The sequence below is a fragment of the Rattus norvegicus genome, chromosome 9 (genome assembly GCF_036323735.1).
Source record: "Rattus norvegicus strain BN/NHsdMcwi chromosome 9, GRCr8, whole genome shotgun sequence".
NCBI classification, from domain to species: Eukaryota; Metazoa; Chordata; class Mammalia; order Rodentia; family Muridae; genus Rattus; species Rattus norvegicus.
Window position 1 is genome coordinate 54,312,506 of NC_086027.1, and position 25,855 is coordinate 54,338,360.

The 25,855-nt window shown below is 37.3% G+C and overlaps 1 protein-coding gene across 15 annotated transcripts in view; it reads left to right on the forward strand.

Annotated features, from left to right (window-relative positions):
• Gulp1 (GULP PTB domain containing engulfment adaptor 1) overlaps positions 1 to 25,855 on the forward strand; it is a 276,236-nt gene that overhangs the window by 197,683 nt on the left and 52,698 nt on the right. For 14 of the 15 annotated variants that reach the window (XM_039083451.2, XM_063267053.1, XM_017596394.3 and 11 more), the window contains 2 exons: positions 9,828 to 9,899; positions 20,147 to 20,245. In XM_039083451.2, the coding sequence (XP_038939379.1) occupies positions 9,828 to 9,899; positions 20,147 to 20,245 (171 nt within the window). The remainder of the gene's footprint in view (positions 1 to 9,827; positions 9,900 to 20,146; positions 20,246 to 25,855) is intronic. The other variant, XM_039083457.2, reaches the window with a different exon arrangement.

The window sequence follows — 25,855 nt, forward strand, 5'->3', positions numbered from 1 at the left end:
CACCTCTAACAACAAAAATAACAGAAAACAACAATCACTATTCCTTACTATCTCTTAAATCAATGGACGCAATTCCCCAATGAAAAAACATAGATTAAGAGACTAGAAATGTAAAGAGGACCTCACTTTGCTGCATACAGGAAATACACCTCAGTGACATAGACAGACACTACCTCAGAGTAAAAGGCTGGAAAACAATTTTCCAAGCAAATGGTCCCAAGAAACAAGCTGGAATAGCCATTCTAATATCAGACAATATTGACTTTCAACCAAAAATTATCAAAAAAGATAAGGAAGGACACTTCATATTCATCAAAGGAAAATTGCACCAAGATGAACTCTGAATCCTGAATATCTATGCTCTAAAATATAAAGGCACCTACATTCATAAAAGAAACCTTACAAAAGTTCAAAGTACACATTGCACCTCACACAATAATAGTAGGAGATTTCAACACCCCACTCTCAGCAATGGACACATTATGGAAACAAACTAAACAGAGACACAGAGAAACTAACAGAATTTATGAACCAAATGGATTTAACAGATATTTATAGAACATTTCACCTTTAAACAAAAGAATATACCTTTTTCTCAGCACCTCATGGTACCTTCTCCAAAACTGACAATATAATCAATCACAAAGCAGGCCTCAATATACATAAGAAGAATGAAACAATTCCACACATCCTATCAGAACAACAGGGACTAAGGCTGGTCTTCATTCCTAGCCAGAGGAATCAGATAACAAAAGGAGGTAAAAGAGATACCAACAGGAAAGGAAGAAGTCAAAATATCAGTATTTGCAGATGATATGATACTGTACTTAAGTGACCCCAAAAGTTCCACCAGAGAACTACTAAGCCTGATAAACAGCTTCAGCAAAGTGGCTGGATATACAGTAACTCAAACAAATCAGTAGCCTTCCTCTACTCAAAGGATAAACAGGCTGAGGAAAATTTAGGGAAACAACACCCTTCACAATAGTCACAAATAACGTAAAATACCTTGGTGTGACTCTAACCAAGTAATTGAAAGATCTCTATGACAAGTACTTCGAGTCTCTGAAGAAAATAATTGAAGATCTCAGAAGATGGAAAGACCTCCCATGCTCATGAACTAGTAGGATTAATACAGTAAAAATGTCTACCTTGCCAAAAGCAATCTACAGATTCAGTGCAATCCCCATCAGAATTCCAACTCAATTCTTCATAGGGTTAGACAGAGCAATTTGCAAATTCATTTGGAATAACAAAAAACCCAGGATAGCAAAAACTATACTGCACAATAAAAGAACTTCTGGGGGAATTACCATCCCTGACCTCAACTCTATTTCAGAGCAATAGTGATAAAAAACGGTATGGTATTGGTACAGATTCTGGCAGGTCGATAAATGGAATTGAATTGAAGACCCTGAAATGAACCCACACACACATATGGTCACTTGATCTTTGATAAAGGAGATAGAACCATGCAGTGGAAAAAAAAGAGCATTTTCAACATATGGTGCTGGTTCAACTGGAGGTCAGCATGTAGAGGAATGCAAATCAGTTCATTCTCTTTGCCCTGTACAAGCCTCAAGTTCAAGTGGATCAAGGACCTTCACATAAAACCAGATAAACTCAAACAAATAGAAGATAAATTGGTCAAGAGCCTGGATCGAATACATGGGCACTAGGGAAAATTTCCTTTACAGTACACCAATGTCTTAAACTCTAAGATCAAGAATTGACAAATGGGACCTCATATAATTGCAAAGCTTCTGTAAGGCAAAGGGCACTGTCATTAGAACAAAATGGCAACCAACAGACTGGGAAAAGGTCAGTACCAATCCTACATCTGATAGAGGGCTAATATCCAATATATACAAAGAACTCTAGAAGTTAGACTGCAGAGAATCAAATAACCCCATGAAAGAATTGTGGTACAGAGTTAAACAAATAATTCTCAGTTGAGGAATATTGAATGGCTAAGAAGTACCTAAAGAAATATTCAATATCCTTAGTTGCCATAGAAATACAAATCAAAACAACCCTTTGATTCCACCTCACACTTGCCAGAATGTCTAACATCAAAAACACAGGTGACAACAGATGCTGCGGAGGATATGGAGAAAGAGGGACACCCATCCATTGTTGGTGGGATTGCAAGTTGTTACCACCACTCTGAAAATCAGTCTGAAGGTTCTTCATAAATTGGGCATAGTACTACCTGAGGACCCAGCTATATTACTCCTGGGCATAAACCCAAAGATGCTCCAACATATAACAAGGACATATGCTCCACTATGTTCATAGCAGCCTTATTTATAATAGCCAGAGGCTGAAAAGAACCCAGATACCCGTCAACAGAGGAATGGATACAGAAAATGTGGTACATCTACACAATGGAGTACTACTCAGCTATCAAAAACAATGAGTTCATGAAATTCTTTGGCAAATGGATGGAACTAGAAAATATCATCCTGAGTGAGGTAACCCAATCACAAAAAAACATACATGGTGTGCACTCACTGATAAGTGGATTTTTGCATAAAAGTTCGGATTATCCAAGATTCAAACCACAGTCCACATGAAGCTTAAGAAGAAGGGCAACCAAAGTGCAGGTGCTTCAGTCCTTCTTAAAAGGGGGAACAAGAATTTTCATAGTAGGAGATATGGAGACAATGTTTGGAGCAGAGACTGGAGAAATGGCAATTCAGAGCCTGCTCCACCTGGGATCCAGTCCATATAAACCGGCCACCGAACCCAGATAATATTGCTAATGCCAACAAGTTCATACTGACAGGAGCCTGATATAGCTCCTGAGAGGCTCTGCCAGTTCGTGACAAATACAGAGATGAATGGTAGCATCTAACTATTGAACTGAAAAGGGGGTCTCCATTGGAGGAGTTAGATAAAGGATTGAGGAGCTGAAAGGACTTGCAACCCCAAATCAAGAATACCAACCAACCAGATCTCCCAGGGTCTAAAGCACCACCCAAAGAGTACACATTGATGGACCTATAGCTCCAGCTATGTATATATCAGAGGATGGCCTTCATGGCACCAATGGGAGGAGAAACCCTTGGTCCTGCCAAGGCTGAAATCCCCAGTTTCAGGGAATATCAGGGAGGTGAGGAGGGAAGGGGTTGGTAGGTTGGGTAAGGGAACACCCCCATACAAGATGGGGAAGGGGAGATGGGACAGGGTGTTTATGGTTGGGAAACTGGGAAAGGGGATCACATTTGAAATGTAAATAAAAGTATGCAAAAATGTCTCTTAAGTTGTCTAGAAATGGGATTAATATTTCTTAGAGTAGTAGTAGCTTGCTAATAACAACTTTAAAGTTCATATTTATTAAAAAACTCTTATGCAACTGAGATCTTATTTATCCAAGCACATGCTAATGTCCTGTGAAAGCCAGAATGAATCCTTCATTCTAGACATAGGAATGTATGTAGATATCTTAAAATTGTTGCTTGTCTCAGATTGCATGCATATTTCATTAAAGTGCAATGAATATTCTAAATGAGCTATAATGAAAAATTTAAAACCAAAAGTATTTAAAAAACACAATTTTGAGAGGAAAAAGTTTATATGTGTATATGTTGAGTCTTTGCTGTCTCTTAGTCAGAGTCTAAATCTGATGTCTTAAAATGCTTTCTCCATTTTTCCTGCTAGTTCATTGTATTTACCAACTTAATGTAAATTAATTTCATTGATTTGCTCATACTCTGTCAAAAATGCTATGCAACCTTTTACATCAACATGTTTTTCAAATTTTATGAATGAGAAACCAGACAATAAGAAGTTTGCTAGATAAAACATGGCATTGAGTTAATTTCCAGAAGAACAAAGCAAAAACTTTTTGACTCCATAATGTTTTCATTGTGTTATATAAGAAAATATATAGTATAAAACGTAACTGGTCAAATGCATGTAAAGAGAGATATGTGATTCCAACTACTAGCCAGATCTAATGGACCAAGTCACTTTCCATTCTTTTCTGTTTTTGCTTGAGGGAACAGGAGTGAATATTGTGAGAGGGAGAGAGAGTTTGGAGGGCTGGGATTCTTCAAAGAGGACTCGTGGAAGTCCCTTCACCTCCATAAGGGCTATATTTCCTCTATAAAATGATGGGATGAGATTGGAGTATCTCCATAGTTCCTGCAATTTCACAGTCATGTGATTCTTTTTGAAAATAGATTAGAAAGCCCTTGCTTTTTGTTTCCTGTAAATGTTCATTTTATATTCGCTCAGACTTCTTAAACCTTTTTAGAAGAGGATGCCTTACATTTATTCCAGCGGCCGGAGTCCTGCGCTGAGTGGCAGCAGGTTGTGGAACTCCTGACTGAGCAGCCTTCCTGCTGCCTTTTCCGTCAGTGGGCGTCAAGCTCAGCGTGGGAGCCTGTGCACAGTGTCTGAAGTGGCTCCTTTGCAGAAAGCACATTGATTAGGCTTGCACTTGCTAATCTTTTAAAAGCATGAGTCTGCTGAAACAGCATACCCCATATCTGTCTCTAATAAGAACATTGATTTCATAAAAATGTCGAAATAAAATGCAAAATTTCAAATTAAATATAAAGGATAAATCGACCTTTTAATACTAAGCTTATTTTTCAACTTGGACCTACTTTTAAAGGTACCTTTTATATTGCTTAGAGTTGAAATTAAAAACTCTCTTTTTGGTAGATCCATTTTAATTTTGGGGGGGTATTATGGTTTTGGCAATCAGGCAGTAGATTTAAATCCAATTGAATCTGACTTTTCTTTAGTAACTGGCTGCTAAGATGTGCTTTTTAAAAATGATTTTTCCTCTTGCTTGGATCTCTGACATGGTTATTCAGCCAAATAAAATCCATAAATTTAAACTGGCTTTCTTCCATATAGCTAATCTATTAAGTTGATTGAGAAGAAAAAGGTCAAAAATCACTTTTTAAAAATAATCATAGTATGGTGATATTAGCCTGACACAGAAAACTCATCCTATAATCTGTGTTTTTGCTTACAAAGATATATATTCTCATTAATCAATTTTTCTCTAATCAGAATATCATTGGTAAATATGGTACCAATATTCTTTATTTATTAATCTTGGTCTTACATTTTAATATTTTAACATGTATGTATTTTCCTTACCACTTCAAAAACAATTATGGAGTAAATATATAAAATAAATTGGCATATTTTGAATTTGCTATAAGTAAAACATACATTTCATATTATTGTTTTTAAATAATTTTTTCATGTGCCTAATAGTGACATATTTCATGGCAGACTCAATAAATCATTTATTTAATTTTGTTTTTAACTTTATTTCCAGAGTGATTCTTTTTCTTTTTCTTTTAAATCATTACATTCGTTTATATCTCAAATGATATCTCACTTCCTGGTTACCTCTCCACCAGCCCCACATCCCACATCTGCCCTACCCCCCTACCCTTTGCGTGTATGAGAGTACTCCCTCATCCACTCACACTCTCCTGCCCCACCGCTCGCTCTAGCATCCCCCTTCACCAAGGACCTCCCCTCCTGTTGATGTCAGGCAAGCTCATCCACTGCTACATAGGTATCTGGAGCCATGAATCCTTCCAGGTACACTCCTTGGTTGGTGGTCTAGACTCTGGGAGAACTAGGTGTCAGGTCATCCTATGTTGTTCTTCTCATGGAGTTGCAATCCCCCTCCTCTCCTCAAATCTTTCCACCAGCTCACCGACCAGGAGCGCCACCAGGCTCCCTGAGCTCTGTCTGATGGTTGGCTCCAAGCATCCACATCTGCCTTGGTTAGTTGCTGACCCGACTTCCTCAGGACCAGCCAAACTAGGTTTCTGTCAGTAAACTCCTCTTGAGCACTGCAACAGTGTTGGGTTTGCTGTCTGCAGAGATGATGGATCCCCAGGTGGGGCAGTCCCTGGTTGGCCCTTCCTTCAGTCTCTGTTCCATTTTTTTTGTCCCTGTTCTTTGGACAAGAACATTTCTGGGTTAAAAACTTTGAGATGGGTGGGTGCCCCTGTCCCTCGACCCAAGGGACCATGCCTATCTGTTGGAGGAGGTCTCTACAGGATCTATCTCCCTCTTCTCTGCATTTCAGCTTAAGTCATCCCTATTGGTTCCTGGGAGCCTTATGCTTTCCTGGTGTCTGGGAGCCACTGGAGGGTGCCAGACACCAGAGTGATTCTGAAATATTTGAGGGAGCAGGCAAAGTAGTTTAAATGGCTCCCTGTTGATGTGCAAGACTGCTCTCTGGTGGCAAAGAGGCACAAACCTCAAAAAAGTTCATTTTAAGTAATCCTTGAAAATGAGACTAGAACTCTCAAACTCTTCTGTATAGTGTCTATTGTGAATATAATGGGATGAAAGAATCAGTGAGAGGAAAAGATAAGAAAATGAACTCCCTGAAGTGTGTGCTGCTTTAACCCATTGGTAGTTACAAATTAATCAAATGTGGCTTACTGTAATATGATCTTTAAAAATTACATAAAGCAAATATTTTATACACTAGCGAACTTAGTGGACATTTTAAGACTTTCAATTTCAATAGACTGTAGACTACAAAATGCCCCTTTTTTGTGCAACTGCCTAGATTGTAAGTTTTCTACTACATTGAACTGAGATATATATTCTGTGTAGAATATAGAGTTGCATCTACAGTATTTATCAGCATTAAACATCCCTGTATTCATTGAAATCACTTTAAAACATTAAAAAAATACATGGATTAGTTTGTAAACTTTGAAAAAAATATATACCATGTTACCATGCACCAAAATTTTTTTATTGTAGGTAAGGAAATAACAAAAGATTGACCTTTATGTTTCTGCTAGAAGCATCATCCTGAACTGTATTACTAACTCTATTTCTTTTACATTGTTAGTGGTCTCACATTCTAATTTCTCTTGTTATTTTTTCTGAATATTCAAGTATTACCCTTTTGAACAGTAGTATCTTCTGAGAAAACAACAATTCCTTGCTCCTTGCAGTTTTCATCTTAAAACCTTTCTGACAGTCTTTTCATTGTGTTCTGAATTTCCTTGATGTTTTGGGTTAGGAATTTTTCATGTTTTGAATTTTCTTTGACTGTGTCAATCTCTTCTACTGTATCTTCTGCACCTGAGTTTCTCTCTTCTATCTCTTGTATTCTCTTGGTGATACTTATATCTGTGCTTCCTTACCTCTTTCCTAGGGGGTTGTATTCAGAGGGACAGAAAAGCTGCTGATTTATGATTTGATGTTGGGTTTCCTGGTACACTGCTTTTCATATTCTCAAAGATTTCATGAAAGAGATACTGAAATCATGGTGCTGGGTCACCATCCACAGTTTCTGAGTCATTATAATTTGTATTTATAACAATTTTCCTGACAGTGCTAATACTACTAGTCAATGAACAAATTTTAGTCTCGACTTACTGAGGCAAGTTTTCTAATTGTTCTATGTTTAATATCTAACCTTGATAGTTTTCTATTCCCTTTGATTGACCTTCCTTCCCTTATTTATCTGCTGAATAATATCTTTTTTGGCTGGCTTATATTTCATATTATCAGTGAATTCTTCTCTAAAGTGTGTGTCTAAAAATGCAAAAACAAATAGACAACAAACAGAGATAGTCAACAGGCACAGGTGTCTTCAAGCACACACTTCTTGTTTTTTTCCCAAGGGGTATGTGAAGTTCCAAGTAATTTAGTTATATGCCTAACATCAGTCATTGCTGTCTCTCCCACTAGAATGTAAACTTTCTAAGGCTGGTTTTTGCTTCATTTTATTCCCTAGTACATTCTCAACTTCTATAACATTACTTGACAAATATAAAACATGCAATATTAAATTTTACGTTTAGTAGAGTGTCATATAGTCACAAGATGGCCTTGAACCTTGTATACCTTGTGCACTTTGTGTAACTAAGGATAATTTTAACATTTTGTGTGTGAGAATGGATCATTTTATAGCCATGGATGGCTATGTAGAATCCCATCTCAAAGAATTTCATTTGTTCAGTGCTGTGATTAAAGGAGTGCACCACTATGACTATCTACTGGATTTTTTATTTTCCTGCCTCAGTACCTCTTGAGAATACTGGGGTTACAGATGCAATATGTTTTATGTGATGCTGGGGATTGAACCCAGTGTTTGTGTATGCTACGTAAGCTCTCTACATCCTCAGACTGAATGATCCTTCTTGATTATTTTTTTCAAATTTATCCTTCTAGTATTCCTTTACTTCTCAAATTATCTGAATTGTATTTTTAATAGCCATGTGCATTTTTGTTTTCTAAGTGAGTTTTTTCAAGTTTGTGTTTTTATTATGAATAAAATGTATTGACCTTAAGGTTTGTCTGGTTACTTTTCTATTACTGTGATAAGACCAAGGCAACGTATAAAAGAAAGAATTTAGCTGGGTTGCTTACAGTTTAAGGAGATAAGTCCATGACCATGGTGATGGGAGCATAGCAGCGGCAGGAGGTATGGTATTGTTACTGAATTAGTAGGTTGGTGCTTACACCTTGAGATAATGGCCAAGACATAGCCAAGAGAGTCCTTTTTCCTTCTGCTTTTGTAAGTCTGTGAATTATCTAGCCTACTGGATGTTGCTGCTTGAATCCAACCGAGTTTTCCCATCTCTGTTCATCCTCTTTGACCTCAGGGATACAAACAGAGGTATGCCTTCCCCACTCCAAGGTGAATGTATACTAAGTTAGGTCTTGAACTCACTATGTAGTCCAGGTTGCCCTCTGTTTCCCTGCCTCAATCTTCCTAGTGCAGGTATTGCAGATATGAGGAACTATGTTATGCTCTAAGTGTATTTCTTGATTATGTAAGATAAAATTTGAGGTAAGTAGCAAGGTCCACATTAAGATGTACTTTTGTTCAATTCCATTAGTTTACTTAAAGATAAAAAGTCATGATAAATTATGAAAAGTGGCTTTAAAAACAGTCCTGGACCTGATGTGTATGGACTTATTAAGAATATTCTGGAGTTCATCCATAGTTTTCCCATATGGCATATTTGCATATAATGCTTATGACTCCTGTCATTTCTGTCAAAGTATGGTTATTACTCTACAACATTATTGTCAGTTATTGTTACTGGTATTGACATTGTATGACTTACTAGCTCAAGTTTTGCTTGCATATAAAAATTCTTTTCCCATTCTTCTTGCTAATGACACCTTAGTGATGTGGCTTTTTTAGAAGTTGAGAAAAGGAGTCTTAATATGGATTAATTCTAATCTAAAAACTCATTCTTGTTAAATCTTTTGTTTTTGAACCCTTTGTCCTGTATGATCTGACACGCTACTTTCTTGGTTTAAAGGTTTAGTGGTACTCTTGAACCAGCCCTGAAACTTTAATATGTACAAATCTCCTGGCTGTGCTGCAAACCTAGAAATATTACTTGGACCTCATCAAAGCATATATTTGTACGTTCTCTGAATTTAAACAGTTATTAGTGCACATCAACCTAATTATATTTTAACCTTGAGAAAATGAGTAATGATAATATGGAGCCAGTATGATAGTGACACAGAGTTAGCATTTACTAACTTCTAACTGTTGAGACTAACTTTATCTCTTTGGGGACAATGAAATAATTTCAGTTTTCATCCCAGTAGGAATCTTCAAATAAAAAAAAGTAGGTGAGATCTGTTAAAAAAAACTTCTGAAAATAGGAATTACAAATGATCAAATTATGCATTTTCATGTAGTATATATAAATTGAGTAGCAATTGTTCTCCCTAATTAAGATTTGAGTTTGAGTTTCTGTTTAACTTTCTCATACACAAAGTATCAGCTCCAGATGGTTCAATGATGGGTTTAGTAAAGTCTGTGTCTCATGCATGCTCATGTTCAGTTTCTTGGCAGTACTGAAGTGGAGCAGCCAAAGGGAACAGAAGTTGTGAGAGATGCTGTCAGGAAGCTGAAGGTAAGAGCCCTTCAGGCAAATGGCTATTAAAATGATCTTGTGTCTCTAGCAGATTGATAGAAGCTAAAGCATGAATAACTGTTTAAATCACTCTTTAAATTAAAAGAGAAATTAAATTCTCTCCAAATTACAATTAAATAAATACTACCTGTTCAGGGAGACATTTTGAATTTATAATTCCATTACATGTTCATGCAATTATTTTGCTTTATATACTATATTTTTCTACAGTATAATTTCTTACAGTAACTAAAGGCTTTTAAGGCAGAACTCAGTCAATGTTTATGGTCAGTGATCTGCTTTTATAAGCCCTGGACAATATGTACCCCATGCTCAAAACCAAATCTAGTATGAAAGTTATATAAATTTCTGACAATTAGGCTATCATATCTATCAGTTGAAAATACAGTTAGTATTCATTCCAAAGTAGAATTATTTTTTAGTGCTATTATATATTAAGGATACCCTAATGGGCCATGTCAATGAGCAGCTTTAGGGAATCTTATGTGACTAATAGCAAAAGAAAATATTGACAAAACACCCTAAGTATTCATGAGTAATATATTTTTGGAGTAAAATCTAAGAAACCCCAAAAACTCATGCCCGGCAAGTTTCCTGAGAAACTCTTAAGACATGCCTCAAGAATGCTTATGTAATAGCTCACCTCTTAAAAGCCAGCCTCACTGAGATATTACAGTTAGAATAATCCCTTCCTTCAAGAGGATGACCATCCTTGTGATGTGAGAGGTCTACAGACCTCTATTTTATTTACAAAGTTAGCTTTTCTTCTCTGTGGCTGCTCTCAGAATTTAGTGATAACCTTGAGATGATATACTCATTCCACAGGAATATTAGGTGCTGTGGTTTGTTCCAGGAAGAATCATGAACTATAATAATTGCTGCAGTATTTTGGGAAAGTTACATAAAATATATCAAAAGTTTCAAATGAGGGAAAAGATCAGGATGAGATTTGCATTATGGATGAAAAAGTGAAGTGGGAAGTGATTTCATCCATTCATTCTGTCGAATATTTGACACAGAAGTTCCCTAAGTATACATTCTGTGGGGTCCCAAGATAACATCCTCTTTCATTTGGGAAGAATGCGCTTAGCAGCCATTTCTTTACAATGTTCTTTGGGTGGTAATTGAGGCTGGGCTTTATCCGAGCAGCATTTCTATCTAAGTGTAGAGGGTTTTATTGAAAGACTATTCAGCTTGTGGCAACACTTAAACTATGATTCTATATAATTGTTTTTAAAGTGATACAAATCCTGATTTAAGCCCAACTTTACTGCAATCAGAAGGTATCTTAAAAGAACAATTATTTTGGCGATATTTCTTTATATCTTGGGAATTCTTCATTCAACATCTCATACCTGAAACCAATTTAAATGGCTTCTAAAACTATGACTTATATATACTATATGACATTTCTGTATAATTTCACACTAAGAAATGAATATTATTGGGGAATATAATGGAAACCAATAAGATAGTTTAAGTGTACACTTAGTGGGCAGTAGGTTTTATTAAATGTATCTTTTACAATTAATATGCATTTAATAAATAAACTATTTTGACTGAAAAATTTGTTTCTTAGGGAAAAATGTGTTTCTTAGGTTCTTAGTCGAAGAGAATCTTTTACTAGTAAACATGAAGAAAACAATGGTTTTATGTAAATTTGTTGTCATATTTCTTTTATGTTGTGTTTGAGGTCAGAAGCTATCATACAAACTATAGCAATATTAGTACTTATTTTAATTTTGCTGTCATATAAATAAGACCAGATGGTGGTGCTGTGGCTCCACTAGAAATGGAAAGTACCAACTGTTCAGGACCTCATTTTGATTTTCTCCGTATTTTTTTCAAACACAATCCTGACTCTTTAATACATATATTGCAGTGCTATACTCAGATTTTTTCTTGTGTAATCAAAATGTTATTTATATTTACTCCCCTTTCAAAGTTTGCATTTTAAATGTGTTTGATTTTTGAGTTTTGATAATTAGAAATTTAAACATCATTCAGGGTGATGAAAAGCTTAATGAATTTTCAATAATGGTATTTTCTACCCCCTGTACCTCATGGCATCTGCTTGAGTTTTAACAAAATGTTTCTAAAAATTTAAATATTGACTACTGTGTAACTGTAAAGAATTCAAAGTTTGAAAATTTTAATGTAATAATTTGTGCAAGAATATAAATATTTCCATATTCTGTTTGCTAAAATGTTCATTTTTCTGTTTCTTATGCTTAAGCTGATATTTAAGAAAATAGTAAGTATCTAAAAGTGTGATCCTCTAAAACTTAGCACAGTTATCATGATGAATTTTGTTTTCAGACAGTGTCTGTTTCAGTACATTCAGTACAAATACCAGGACTCAATGTGTGTTCACAATTTGTTATGCCTCAGTAAGAACACACACCGGAACATTGCTATTATTTCACCAGCATCCCTGAAACATAAGCAGGATATATATTTCTGTCCCCAGTTCGAAAGACTTTAGTTAATGAAACTCACTTGACACACACAAAGCTGCTTTAATGTGGTAGATAGCCTTTAAAAGTCACTGTCAAGACAAATTCATCAGCCCAGGTCTTCATCACTGTATTTCATTCTGTGCAGTGTATTTCTGTTTTCTTTTACTTTTTCTTCAACTGATCAATAATTTAGAACTTATTTAGGAATTATTTAGCAAATAAGTAGGAAAAATACAAAGTAGTGCCAAATAATTTTCAGATTATATGATAGGATACATTATATGATAGGATACATAAAAATCCCACCAGGGAACTCTTACAGCCGATAAACACCAGCAAAGTATCCAGCAAAGTAACTGAATACAAGAATTTTTTTTAAAAAAATAGTTCTTTTATATACAAAAGTCAAACCGAATGAGGAACAAATCAGGGAAATAATACCTTTCACAATAATCTCAGATAATATAAAATATCTTGGGGGGTACTTCTCCATATGCAGATGAAAGGCCTGTATTATAAAAACTTAAAGTCTTTGAAAGGATTGGAAGAAAGTATCAGAAAATAGAAAAATCTCTTATGCTCATGGATCAGAGGGATTAAAATAGTTTAATTGGCCATCTTACCAAAGCAGTCTATAAATTCAATGCAATCCCTATCAAAATTCCAACACAATTCTTTAGAGACCTGTTCATATGGAAAATTAAAAATAAATGAACAAACCACAATTGGAATTTCTAAAACAATTCTGAACAATAAAAGAATTACACAAAATAGAGTATTATTCAGCTGTTAAAATAAATGACATGCAATTTTCAGGCAAATGAATAGAACTAGAAAAAAATCATCCTAAGTAAGGTATCCTAGACCCAAAAAGGTGGAATAAATGATAAAATGCATTAAATTAAATAAATGTTAACCAACCCAAAGAGGAAGGCTCTAGAGGTGAAACTGGGTTCTCCCTTGGGATGGGGAAATAGAATAGACTAGTGGCAGGTAGGGACAGAAACAGGGAATCAAGTGGCTGGGAAGGGCCATGGGGTGGAGGGAGAGATTATGGGTAGAGAAGCTAGAATTGGGGGATATTTGGGAAGTTGTGTGGAAACTTACTGCAGTGGAAAGAAATTTCCTGGAACCCATAAATGTGATCTTAATGAAGATTCCTAGTAATAGAGGATATGGAGTCTCTGCTGACTATCTCTTGTAGCCAGGCTAGGCTTCCAGTGGCCAAATTGGGTTGCATTTAATTGAATTGTTGGCCAAGGGGTTCCCATGGAAATCCCCAAACAGTCTGGTTGTGTTGCTGTTGCTAAGACAAAGGCTTGCTCTCTACAAATGGACAGCAGCATCCCATTGTTGGGTACAATACCCACGTTTCTCATTGAACTTGAAAGCATCAAACTGGTACCTACATGGAACTTTTTCTATCTGTGTACTCTCTTTCATACAGGAAGGTACTCTTCAAGCTACCGGGAGAGAAACCCAACCATAAAACCTTTGACCTACAATCTCCTACATGTAAAATATACTGGGATAATGGTGGCACAGAACTTGTAGGAATAACCAACCAATGTGTGATTTGACTTAAGACCCACTTGATGAGAAGGAACCCATACTTAATGCTGCTTGAATAACCAAGAACCAGAGACCAGATAGTCTGGATAAAACCAAACACTACAGTTCTTAAAAAAATTTTAAAAAAATGATTTCTAATGGTACATACGTCCGTGCTTTATACAGTCATCAGAAACACTTCCTCCAGCAGCGGAGGGGAATAGATGCTGAGATCCATGAGAGATGCAGAGAGAGAGAGTCTAAATTTTGAAGTCTCTATCAAATTCCTCCTGTCAGAGCTCATGCTATCCATTAGAAGAGGAGACAGAAAACTTTTAAGAGCCAGAAGGGATAGAGGACACTGCAAGAAAAAAAGGCCTTCTGAATTAACTAATTAAAGTAACGTGAGCTCACAGAAACTGAAGCAGCAAGCAGAGAGCCTATGTGGGTATACACCATGCCCTCTGCAGATATAGAATAGATTTTAGCTTGGTATTTCTCTGGGACCCCTGACTATGACTACAAGTGGGTCTCTGTCTCTCATGCCTGCTCTTGGGACTTCTTTCCTCCTATTGGGTTGCCTACGTCCAATATCAATATGATAGGTTCTACTTCATCTTATTATCTTTTATTTTGTCATGTTTGATTGTGATCTCTTCTAAGCCTGTTCTTTTCTAAAAAGAACAGGAGAGTGGAGGGGAGATGATGAGAAATTGGGAGGAGTAGCAGGAAGAAAACTATAATCAGGATGTATCGTATAAGAAAATTCTATTAATAATGGAATTAGATTTCACTTTTCAAACTATCCTTTATGAGCTATTTGGAAATTGTGGAATGACAGCATCAAAATGTAATGGTCCTATATAGCAGTGACATATGTTTAACTGACTTCACAATTTCAAGTAACACTTCATTCTTTTATCATTTTATTGGTACAAAAATGACACTGTACTGTGCTAATGTATCAATTGTGTTTTACATCTTTAGGACCTTTTCACTGGATTGAATTATTATGTTCAAGTGTCAATGATAGATTATTCTATCTACATAGGTCTATCAAGGAAGGAATCCAGAACAAAAATTGGATGAAATTTACAAATGAGACTGTTCAAGTATTTACATTAAAATAATCAATAAGAAAAGAATATAGCTAAGGAGAAGTAAGCATCACTTTGTACACCGTTTCCCAGCAGTCCTGAATTAGAAGTATTTCTGAACACAGTTAAGAAGTCCCCAAGTAGCCAGGCAGTAGTGTCTTATGCCTTTATTCACAGCACTCAGGAAGATGAAATAGGCAGATCTCTGAGATCAAGGCCAGCCTAGTCTACAGAATTAGGTTCAGGACAGCCAGAGGTACACAGAGAAACCTTGTCTTGAAAAAAATGAGAGGGAGGAGAGAAGAGGGGAGGAAGGGAGGCAGGGAGGGAGGGAGGGAGAGTGAGAGGGAGGGAGGAAGGAATGAAAGAAGAAAGAAAGGAAAGAAAGAAAGAGAGAGAGAGAAAGAAAGAAATTCTACAAGTAAGAAAATCAAGGAGAGTTAATACAGAAGCATGAAAGGAAGGCTTTCAAGAAATGAGTTTGAAGATGGATGAAGCAAAGAAGTGCAGGCCGACAGGAGCCGGATGTAGATCTCTCCTGAGAGACACAGCCAGAATACAGCAAATACAGAGGCGAATGCCCCTCGGGGGGCGAGGGACCCCCGTTGAAGGAATCAGAGAAAGAACTGGAAGAGCTTGAAGGGGCTCGACACCCCTTATGAACAACAATGCCAACCAACCAGAGCTTCCAGGGACTAAGCCACTACCCAAAGACTATACATGGACTGACCCTGGACTCTGACCTCATAGGTAGCAATGAATATCCTAGTAAGAGCACCAGTGGAAGGGGAAGCCCTTGGTCCTGCCAAGACTGAACCCCCAGTGAACGTGATTGTTGTGGGAAGGACGATAATGGGGGGAGGATGGGGATGGGAACACCCATAAAGAAGGGGAGGGGGAGGTGCTAGGGGGATGTTGGCCCGGAAACCGGGAAAGGGAATAACATTCGAAATGTAAATAAGAAATACTCAAATTAATAAAAAAATGAAAAAAATATTGTTATAAGTTTGTAGCACTATGAGGTCCTGATTAAAAAAAAAAAAAAAGAAATGAGTTTGACCTTCGCTGTAATTAGCAAACTACTGAAGATGTAAACTGAGTGAGCCTAACCTTATATACAAGACTTTTGAAACCTACTTTTTGCAATCATGTCACAAGACTGATATAACCCTTGATATACATGAAAACAAACGGAAAACATTTTTAAAGTAACAAATGTGCGTGCATGTGTGCAAATGTAGCTTTCAGAAGTGTGCATAAGGGGTTAGGGAAAATCAAGTTTGGGTTGGGTGAGAACACAGGGTCCTTGTAGCACTGTTTAATTCTTCCATCTTCTTATCATCCCTCTCTTGAAACTCCCCTTTCTCCAGCCCTCCCCTCTTCCTCCCTTCCTCCCTCCACCCTCCCCCACCCCGCACCCACTCTGTGTAACATCAGCCTTCTTTTCTTTCTTAATTTCTTCGATTCTTTTTTTCTAAACAGTAAGTTTAATATTACTGGCCGTTTTGTAGCAAATATTGGCTCTGTTTAAAAAATACAGGGTTACACAATTCTTGTCAGAGGTCATAGGAATTGCTGTTTCCAGATGGTAAAAAGGCCTTGGAAACCACTGTGTTTTTGTTTTTGTGGAAAACAAACTGTCAGGAAGACACCAGCACAGGTTGGCTTTTCTCAGGTGGCCTTCTGTAGATGAAGAGCAACTGGTGGTTCTGTTAAGCCTTCAAAAAATAAAGCTCAAAGTTGCAAAAGGATAGTCTGATTTGAAAAGAACATTAGTAATCTTTCTGTGAGGGGGAGCTAAAACAATTTTGTTACGTGCAAGCAAAGCACATTTCTTAAGGACAGAAAAGTATTTGGCACACATTGGATATCATGTGCTCATTCTAAACCCTCTAGAGATAAAAGAAAGAATATAGCTAAGCAGCTTATATTCATAGAAATGCAGGAAAGAGCAGCCTGAAAAATGAAGCCACCCAAACGGGAACAAAACAAATGGCATTAGCTAGAACTCAAAGGCAGACACTTCAAGGCACTGCTGTGGGCATTAAGTAAGTTGCTCTCTGTGATAGTGCAAAGACGTGAAAAAAGAAGACTTTGAACATGCTGCCCCAGGACCAACTATAGCATGAATGTTCACATCTGCCCTAAATTAGAGGGACTTACACACAGCCAAAAAATTGGACACACAAGAGCCTTGGAGTCCTGCCCGACCTCACATCTGATCCAATTTTAATCAAGTTCAGAGGTTTTTCCATATGCCGAAAATGAGTTAAAGGAACCTTGAGATGGGAACAAGAAATCCTACTACTTTAAAAGTTTTCTTCTTTTTCTTCTCTTAAAAAGACATATGGAGAGAAGGAGCAAAGAAAGAAAACACGGAGTGTAGAGGGGTTGCCAGACAGAAACCGGACTCATTTTAATGTGGAATCAGGAGAGAAGGAGCTTAAAAAGAAAACAGGGTGTCAGAGTGGGTTGCAGGCAGGTCGGATACCAAGTGAAACCATGGACCCAGGAAAGCAAGAGTTAAACTAAAAAGAATTACAAAATATTGATGAGAACAAACGTATTCTAAGAGCACATATATGTTGCATGTATGTGCATAGGTTTTGTATGTATTTTATGTATGTATTTGTATGTATTTTAATGTTAAGAAGTTAGAAACATATCCTTAAAAGTGACACCAAAATTTCTACCAGAGAAAGCCTAAAGGGGATAAACAACTTCAACAAAGTGGCTGGATATAAAATTAACTCAAACAAATCAGTAGCCTTCCTCTACTCAAAGGATAAGCAGGCTGAGAAAGAAATTTAGGAAACGACACCCTTCACAATAGTCAGAAATAATAATAATAATAAAAAACCTTTGTGTGACTCTAACCAAGCAAGTGAAAGATCTGTATGACAAGAACTTCAAGTCTCTGAAGATAGAAATTGAAGAAGATCTCAGAAGATGGAAAGATCTCCCATGCTCATGGTTTGGCAGGATTAATACAGTAAAAATGGCCATCTTGCAATCCACAGATTCAGTGCAATCCCTACCAAAATTTTCAACTCAATTTTTCATAGAGTTACAAAGAGCAATTTGTAAATTCATTTATAACAACAACAACAACAACAACAACAATAATAATAATAATAATAATAAAATAATAAAAACCAGGATCACAAAAACTATTTTCAACAATAAAAGAACTCCTGGGGAAAATCACCATCCCTGACCTCAGGCTGTATTACAGAGCAATAGTGATAAAAACTGCATGGTACTGGTATAAAGGCAGGCAGGTAAAGCAATGGAATAGAATTGAAGACCCAAATATGAACACATACACACACACACACACACACACACACACACATATGGTCACTTGATCTTTGACAAAAGAGCTAAAATCATCCAATGGAAAAAAAGACATAATTTTCAACAAATGGTGCTAGTTCAACTGGAGGTCAGCATGTAGAAGAATGCAAATTGACCCATTTTTATCTCCATGTACAAAGCTCACGTCCAAGTGCATCAGTACTTCCACATAAAAACGGATACACTAAAACTAATAGAAGAGAAAATGGGGAAGAGCCTCAAAATATGGGCACAAGGGAAAATGTCCTGAATACCAATGGCTTATACTCTAAGATCAACAATAGACAAATGGGACCTCATAAAATTGCAAAGCTTCTGTAAGGCAAAGGACACTGTCATTAGGACAAAATGGCAATGGAGAGATTGGGAAAAGGTATTAATCAATCCTACATCCGATACAGGGCTAATATCTAATATATACAAAGAACTCAAGAAGTTAGACTCCAGCGAATCAAATAACCCTATTAAAATGGGGTACAGAGCTAAACAAAAAATTCTCAACTGAGGAATATTGAATGGCTGAGAAGTACCTAAAGAAATATTCAACATCCTTAGTAACTAGGGAAATACAAATCAACCCCTGAGTTTCCAGGGACTAAACCACCAACCAATGAGTACACATGGAGGGACCCATAACTCCAGCCGCCTATGTAGCAGAGGATGGCATTGTCTGGTATCAGTAGGAGAAGCCCTTGGTCAAGTGAAGGCTCATTTCCCCAGTGTAGGGGAATGCCAGGGTGTTGAGGTGGGAGTTGGAGCATCTTCATGGAAGCAGGGGCATAGGGAAGGGGTGATGGGAGATGGGGAATGGGATAACATTTGAAATGTAAATACATGAATATCCAATAAAATTAAAAAGAGACATCCCTCTAAATCTGGCGTTGTTAGGGAAACAATGGCAGGTACTTCCTCTGGCTGAGAGCAGAACCTATCTAATTTCCTTTTAAAGTTTACACAGACCCTAACACAAATGTGCATATGTACTCAAAATGAGTGGAAAGACAGGTCAATACAGCTATGAAAGTAGGAGAAACCCTTATCCCCACCTTGAAGATGCTTTACTTGTGATTCTAGACCACATCTTACCACTATTGGAGTCACTCCTGTGAAAATTGCCTAGGCTCTTAGCTTTCATTTTTATATGTTGTCTGTGTTATCTCTGTTGGTTTGCCTGATGCAACAGTACATAACTAGGTAGATATTCAGTTGTGGCAACGTTGTACATTTAACAGTAGGTAATCAACAAATTCCGAGAACTTATTAAAATAAAAAATTATCTCAAAATGAATTAATTTCTACCTATTGCTTTCCTTTGTTGCTGGTGTGCGTTCAACGTTTTTAAATTTCATGTCACAAATGCACAAACAAATCAAATTATGTATTTTTTTTAAAAAAAGAAAAATTTCAGCTGGGCTTGGTGCCTCATACTGTAATCACCACACTTGCAAGGCTAAGGCAGTGGATTTTCATAAATTTGTGCCCACCTGGAGCTATATAATGATTTCTAGGCTAGCATAGGATGTTAAAGAGTCTGCCTTAAAAAGAAAAGCTAAGCAAATGAACAAAAACCCAAGGAAAAATTAAAAACAAGTTCCTAAAAATGAATTGGAATTACGAGGAAAACTGTTTTATGAAATGCTTTGTAATGGGCAGTACCTGAATTAATGAATGTCTGCTAAGGACACAAATTCCAAATGTGCAATTATGTTTATTCACCACCGGAATGGAACTATAATTTTGTAAATTTCTTTGTCTTTTGTAGTTTGCAAGACACATCAAGAAATCTGAAGGCCAGAAGATTCCTAAAGTTGAATTGCAAATATCAATTTATGGAGTGAAAATTCTCGAACCAAAAACAAAGGTAAGGCTTGTTTTGAAAGCCATGTTGTCCTACTCTTCAACCAGTATGATTACATCTATTCTCACTGACATTGAATTTTATTAATAACTTAAAATGTTTGGTTCTTCGTGATTTATTTAAATATGTGTAGGAATTTGGGGAAGGGCACAGCCTTCGGAATCTTGAAGTTGTCTATTCTGCAGCCTGTGTTCCACACCTAGTAACTTATATAAAATATATTCAGTAGTAGTTGCACCCATATTTAGAGATTTATTTTTGTTATTAAATTTATGTATTTATTTATTCACTTTACAACCCAATATCAGCCCTTCTTCTCCTCCCAGTGACTCCTTACACAAGTTCTCCGAAGTCCCTCTCTGGGTGTTACATCCCCTGCCCCTCACTGGAACTAGGCACATGCTATCCCACTGAGGGCAAGCAAGGCTGTCCACTTAGCAGTGTGGATCCACAGGCAGGTAAGCAGCAGGTCCAGGGACAGCCCCTATTGCAGTTGTTGGAAAACCTGCATGAAGGCCAAGTTCCTCATCTTACACATGTGTGCAGGGGCTAGGTTCAGCCTGTGCTCACTCTTTGATTGGTGATTCAGTCTCTTGGAACCCCCAGTAGTCCAGATTAGTTGACATTGTTGGCCTTCCTGTGGAGTCCACATCCTCTTTGGGTCCCTCAATCTTTTTCTCATCTCCTGAAACTCCATCTAATGTTTGGGTGTCATTCTCTGCATCTTTCCTTTGCCTGCTGGGTGGGGCCTCTCATCGGATGGCTATGCTAGGTTGCTGTGTACAAGCACACTGGAGTGTCAGTAATGGTGTCAGGGATTGGTTTTTGCCCATGGGATGGGTCTCAATTTGGGGCAGTCATTGGTTGGCCATTCCCTCAATCTCTGTTTTATCTTTAACTTTGCACATCTTGTAGGCAGCACACATTTTGGGTCTAAGGCTTTGTAGGTGAGTTGCTATCCTTTTCCCTCTTGGCCACTTCAGAATGCATATCCTGCACTGCTTGGAATATCAGCGAGATTCAATCCTATAGACCTTCTGGGGCTTCTCGACATCCAAGACCTTTGGTATGTCCTAGAGAATGCCAGCTCCCCACCCCAACGGATCTCCCTTCTCTCTCCCCTGCTCTCCCTATGTATGATCCCCCCATATCTGCTCCCCTATATATTCCCTCTTCTATCCAGTCCCCTTATTCTACCAACCTCAAGATTCCTACTCACTTTACATGAAAGATGTATATGGTGTGACTTGCTGGGTGTGAAGGAAGACAAAATCTGTGCAATGTATTAAAATGTCCTGCCTTAGATATACAACTGGTTCATATATGCTTTCTAGGGCTGATAACAGAATGACAAAGGCTGGGTAATTTAAACAATAGCAATTTATTTCCTTCAAAGTTGTGGGCCTAGAATCCCAATTTCAATATCCACATATCCATAAGCTCAGTTTCTTCCATGGCTTCTCCTTTGTCTCAGATGGTTGGCTCCTATAGCTTACCCTGTACACTAGACTTCATATTCTTTGTCTGTCTAGGCTTTTTGTTGCTTGCTTTGTTTGTAATAAGGACATGAGATTTAACTTAGGATCACAAAATGTCTTTATTTAAACTAAATTAGTTAAATAATTGCTTTATCTTTATATAATAATATATTTATATAATTATAAATAATTGATAATATAATATATAAATATATAATAGCATATATTTATATATAGTCACATATTTTTTTTCTTTTTTTTCGGAGCTGGGGACCGAACCCAGGGCCTTGCGCTTGCTAGGCAAGCGCTCTACCACTGAGCTAAATCCCCAACCCCTAGTCACATATTAATACATATTAATTATATACAATAATTGGTTTCATTATAACATTTTCATACATGTGTACAGTGTATTTTGGTTATAGTTACTTCAATTGTCTTTTCTTGGTTCCTTCTTACTTCCAATGTTCCCTTCCTTTGCCTAATCAGGCTCCTTTTACTTTCATCTTTCTTTGTTCTCAAAGAGTGTTATTTTTATTGCTTACAGAAATTGGATGAAGCGATATTCACTTTATCAATTGTTATCCACCTGAAGCTATGATCACTCTCTTCACCATAGACTTTCCACTGCTCACAAGATCTGTGTTAGGTCTTACATGTTTTCACAGCTGCTTTGAGTTCAGTCTGCAACAGACATGTCATACCCAGAGCCTTGGTATCCCACAGTTTCTCCACCCTTTCCTGCAGGGTTCTTTTTTTTTAATTAGATATATTTCTTTACTTACATTTCAAATGTTATTTGCTTTCCCAATTTCCTGTGCATAAGCTCCCATCCCCTGCCCCTCCCCCATAGGGTATTCCCCATCCATCCCCCTTACTGCCTGCCTCCCATATTCCCCTGGACTGGGGGTCCAATCTTTCTTGGACCAAGGGCTTCCCCTTCCACTGGGGCCCCAACAAGGCTATTCTCTGCTACATATGCAGTTGGCGCCCTGGGTCAGTCCATGTATAGTCTTTCGGCAGTGGTTTAGCCCCTGGAAGCTCTGGTTGTTGGCATTGTTGTTCTTACATTGTTGCAAGCTCCTTCAACTCTTTCAATCCTTCCTCTAATTCCCCCCAAGGGGGTCCTGTTCTCAGGTCAGTGGTTTGCTGCTAGCATTGACCTCTGTATTGGACATGCTCTGGATGTGTCTCTCAGGAGATATCTATATCCAGTCCCTTTCAGCATGCATTTTTAGCTTCATCAATCTTATCTAGTTTTGGTGGATATATATATGAGCCACATGTGGGGCAGGCTCTGAATGGCTGTTCCTTGAGTCGCTGCTCTAAACTTTGCTTCCATATTCCCTCCTATGGATGTTTTTCCCCCTTTTAAGAAGGAGTGGGAGCATCCGCATTTTAATCATCCTTTTTCTCAAGCTTCATGTGGTCTCTGGATTGCATCTTGCGCAATCGAGCTTTTTGGCTAATACCCACTTATCAATGAGTTCTGTGGGTTTCTTAAATCCTTTCTGCTCCATCTTTTGTAAGGCTTCCCAAGACCTCAAGGGAAAAAATATAAATGTATAATTACAAATGAGCACTCAAGAGTTATTTTTCCTCATAGTTTTACTTTATAAATGAATACAGTATTATATAGCTGTATAAGTCCATATAGCTACCACTCCACTGCAGAAAATAAGCTTTTATGGTTTAAACTGTCAGCACTAATCTATGGGCAAAAACATAGCTTTTTAGGAGGTAATTTAATGATGCATATGTCCATTTAGCAAACAATAGCAGTATTTTCCTCATTAGGACTTAGAACTTCCATGGCTATGGGCTTTGACCAGGTTTATAGTACTAGAAAGGAATTACCTCCTGTGGTACAGACTTCAGATCCAATCAGAAAAATGTTTGATTTTCTCTGTAATATAGACTTGGTACAATTGTACCAGTGGGCTCATCTTGCCTGTCCAGTTGATACTTCAGCATGCAAAGGTTGCAATAACAAAGACTCCATAATTATACCTTAGCAACCTGCATAGCATCTGCTGGTACTATGAGAACAAGCCAGAAGGATTGAAGCTCCCAGCAAATTTCCAGTTTGATTTGTTCATATAGTGAGAGTGAAGCATCTTCAGCCATAGGGTCTTACCATTTAGTTCTGCTGGACAACAAGCCACAGTGGTAATTGTCTGTTTATTTGGGGGTTCTCAGGGGAATCCTTGACCAACAATTCACAGAGACATACTCTTTCTCTGATTCAGGGAATTTTATTTAGTAATCTCTGTCTTCTGGAAGCAGCTATATCTACATATGTAGGGTTCTTTCATTTAAACTCATTGTTTTTACATTTCACTTTTATTTTACCAATTGCCAGGCTTTCTTGTGGCATATTCATACGCTGTAGTTTTAGTTGATTTTCTCTTAGAACTCCTTCGTTTCCTCCATATCCCTATTACTTTCTCCGTTCAATTATTGCCACCCCTAACATTTCCCTTGAAAGTAGAAAGGTTGGAATAATAGTGTATATTTTCTAGTCAAATAAGTCGTGAATCATAGATTACTCACAATAATTCACCATCCTGATCAATGAGGTTTAAAGGGCAAATGTAAATATGGTAAAAGAGATTCTCTAACCAGGTTAGATGTATGACTAGATGTATGCTTTATTTGGATATACTGTGATGAGCTGATGCCCATTGTTGGTTAAAGCATAGCTGTGTGGAATTGGCTGAAGTCGCACTGTTTATTATATGTATTTTGTATTGTTAGTCTGTACATACTTTTAACATGCTGTTTGTTAGGTAAGAAATAAAATAGACAACTTCAATTTCATGAGCTCCTTCTGATTTCATTAAACATTTCCAATATAATCATAGTTAACCATACTGAAAATTAGCTCTTCAGGGAGAATTAAGGGCACTCGGAATAATTTCATTGCAATTATTTGACAAAGTTGCAAAAATGAAGTCTAAGGCCCCACATTGCCTAAACTTACTTCTCAAAATTTATTTTATTTTATGTAAATGGGTGTTTGTCCTGCCCGTGTGTCTCTGTGCCGCCACCTGAATTCATGGTGCAGATAGAAGCCAGAAGAAATCTTTGGATACATGAAACTAGAGTTTCAGATGTTTGTGACCTCAATGCCAAGGCTGGATATCAGACTTGGGCCTTGTGGAAGAGCATTAAATGACTTAACTACTTTGTTATTTCTTTAGCCCTGTAATCCTAATCTTTGGATGTATTTGTAAATAGTTGAGAGATCTTAGCATGGATCAGCATGTAGCTTCTCTTCCTAGATTCAATGTTATAGAATAATGATGTCCTTTTCAAATTCAAGGCATGAATTTAAGGCTTATTAATACACCGCGTAGTGTTTTCCTACTTCACTGTCTTGGTTGTACACCAAATACATGAAGGGGTCTGCTGCAGCTGTTGCAGTACGACTGCTGCTGAGGAGCTAAAGTCAAAGTAGAGAAGCGATGGAGAGTGGAAGCAGGAGTCCATTGCACTATGCACATGTAATTCGCCTATATAGAAGGTAATAGAAGTGAGGCTCATTTCACCTGCCTTGGCTGAGAACAGTCCATTAGGCAAATGGCAGGCGCAAAAAGCCCAAGAAAGAAATAAGCTCAGAACACCGCTATGACATATGTCCAACCAGTATCTTGCAATCTTCTTAGTTCCTATCAGTGAATACTTAGGATGATCTAAACACTTCCTTCTTATGTTCTTAATATTTAGGAAATACAAATATGACTAAATAGTGTATGAACAGATAATTTCTTTAGTCTCCTTGGTTGAATAATAATGTTGTATTCTTAGAAATTATCTGAATACAACAATAAGAATACAACATTATTATTCAACCAAGGAGACTAAAGAAATGTACAAAATTTGAAAACTTAAGACACATTTTGTCAGTCACTATTAATATGTGCAATGGATCTGTCCATGTGTAATCCTGAGGAAGAGTGAATGCGAATTAGTGTCTTCAGCAGGAGGTGAGAAAAACTGGGGTTGTACGTTATAACTTTTTATTTAAACTGTTAGGTGCTACATGATTTTAATCTGCCTTTCACAAGAAAGCATGTCTATAGACAAACAACGTTGAAAAGTTCTAGAAAAGACTCTAACAGGTAGTTCAGAT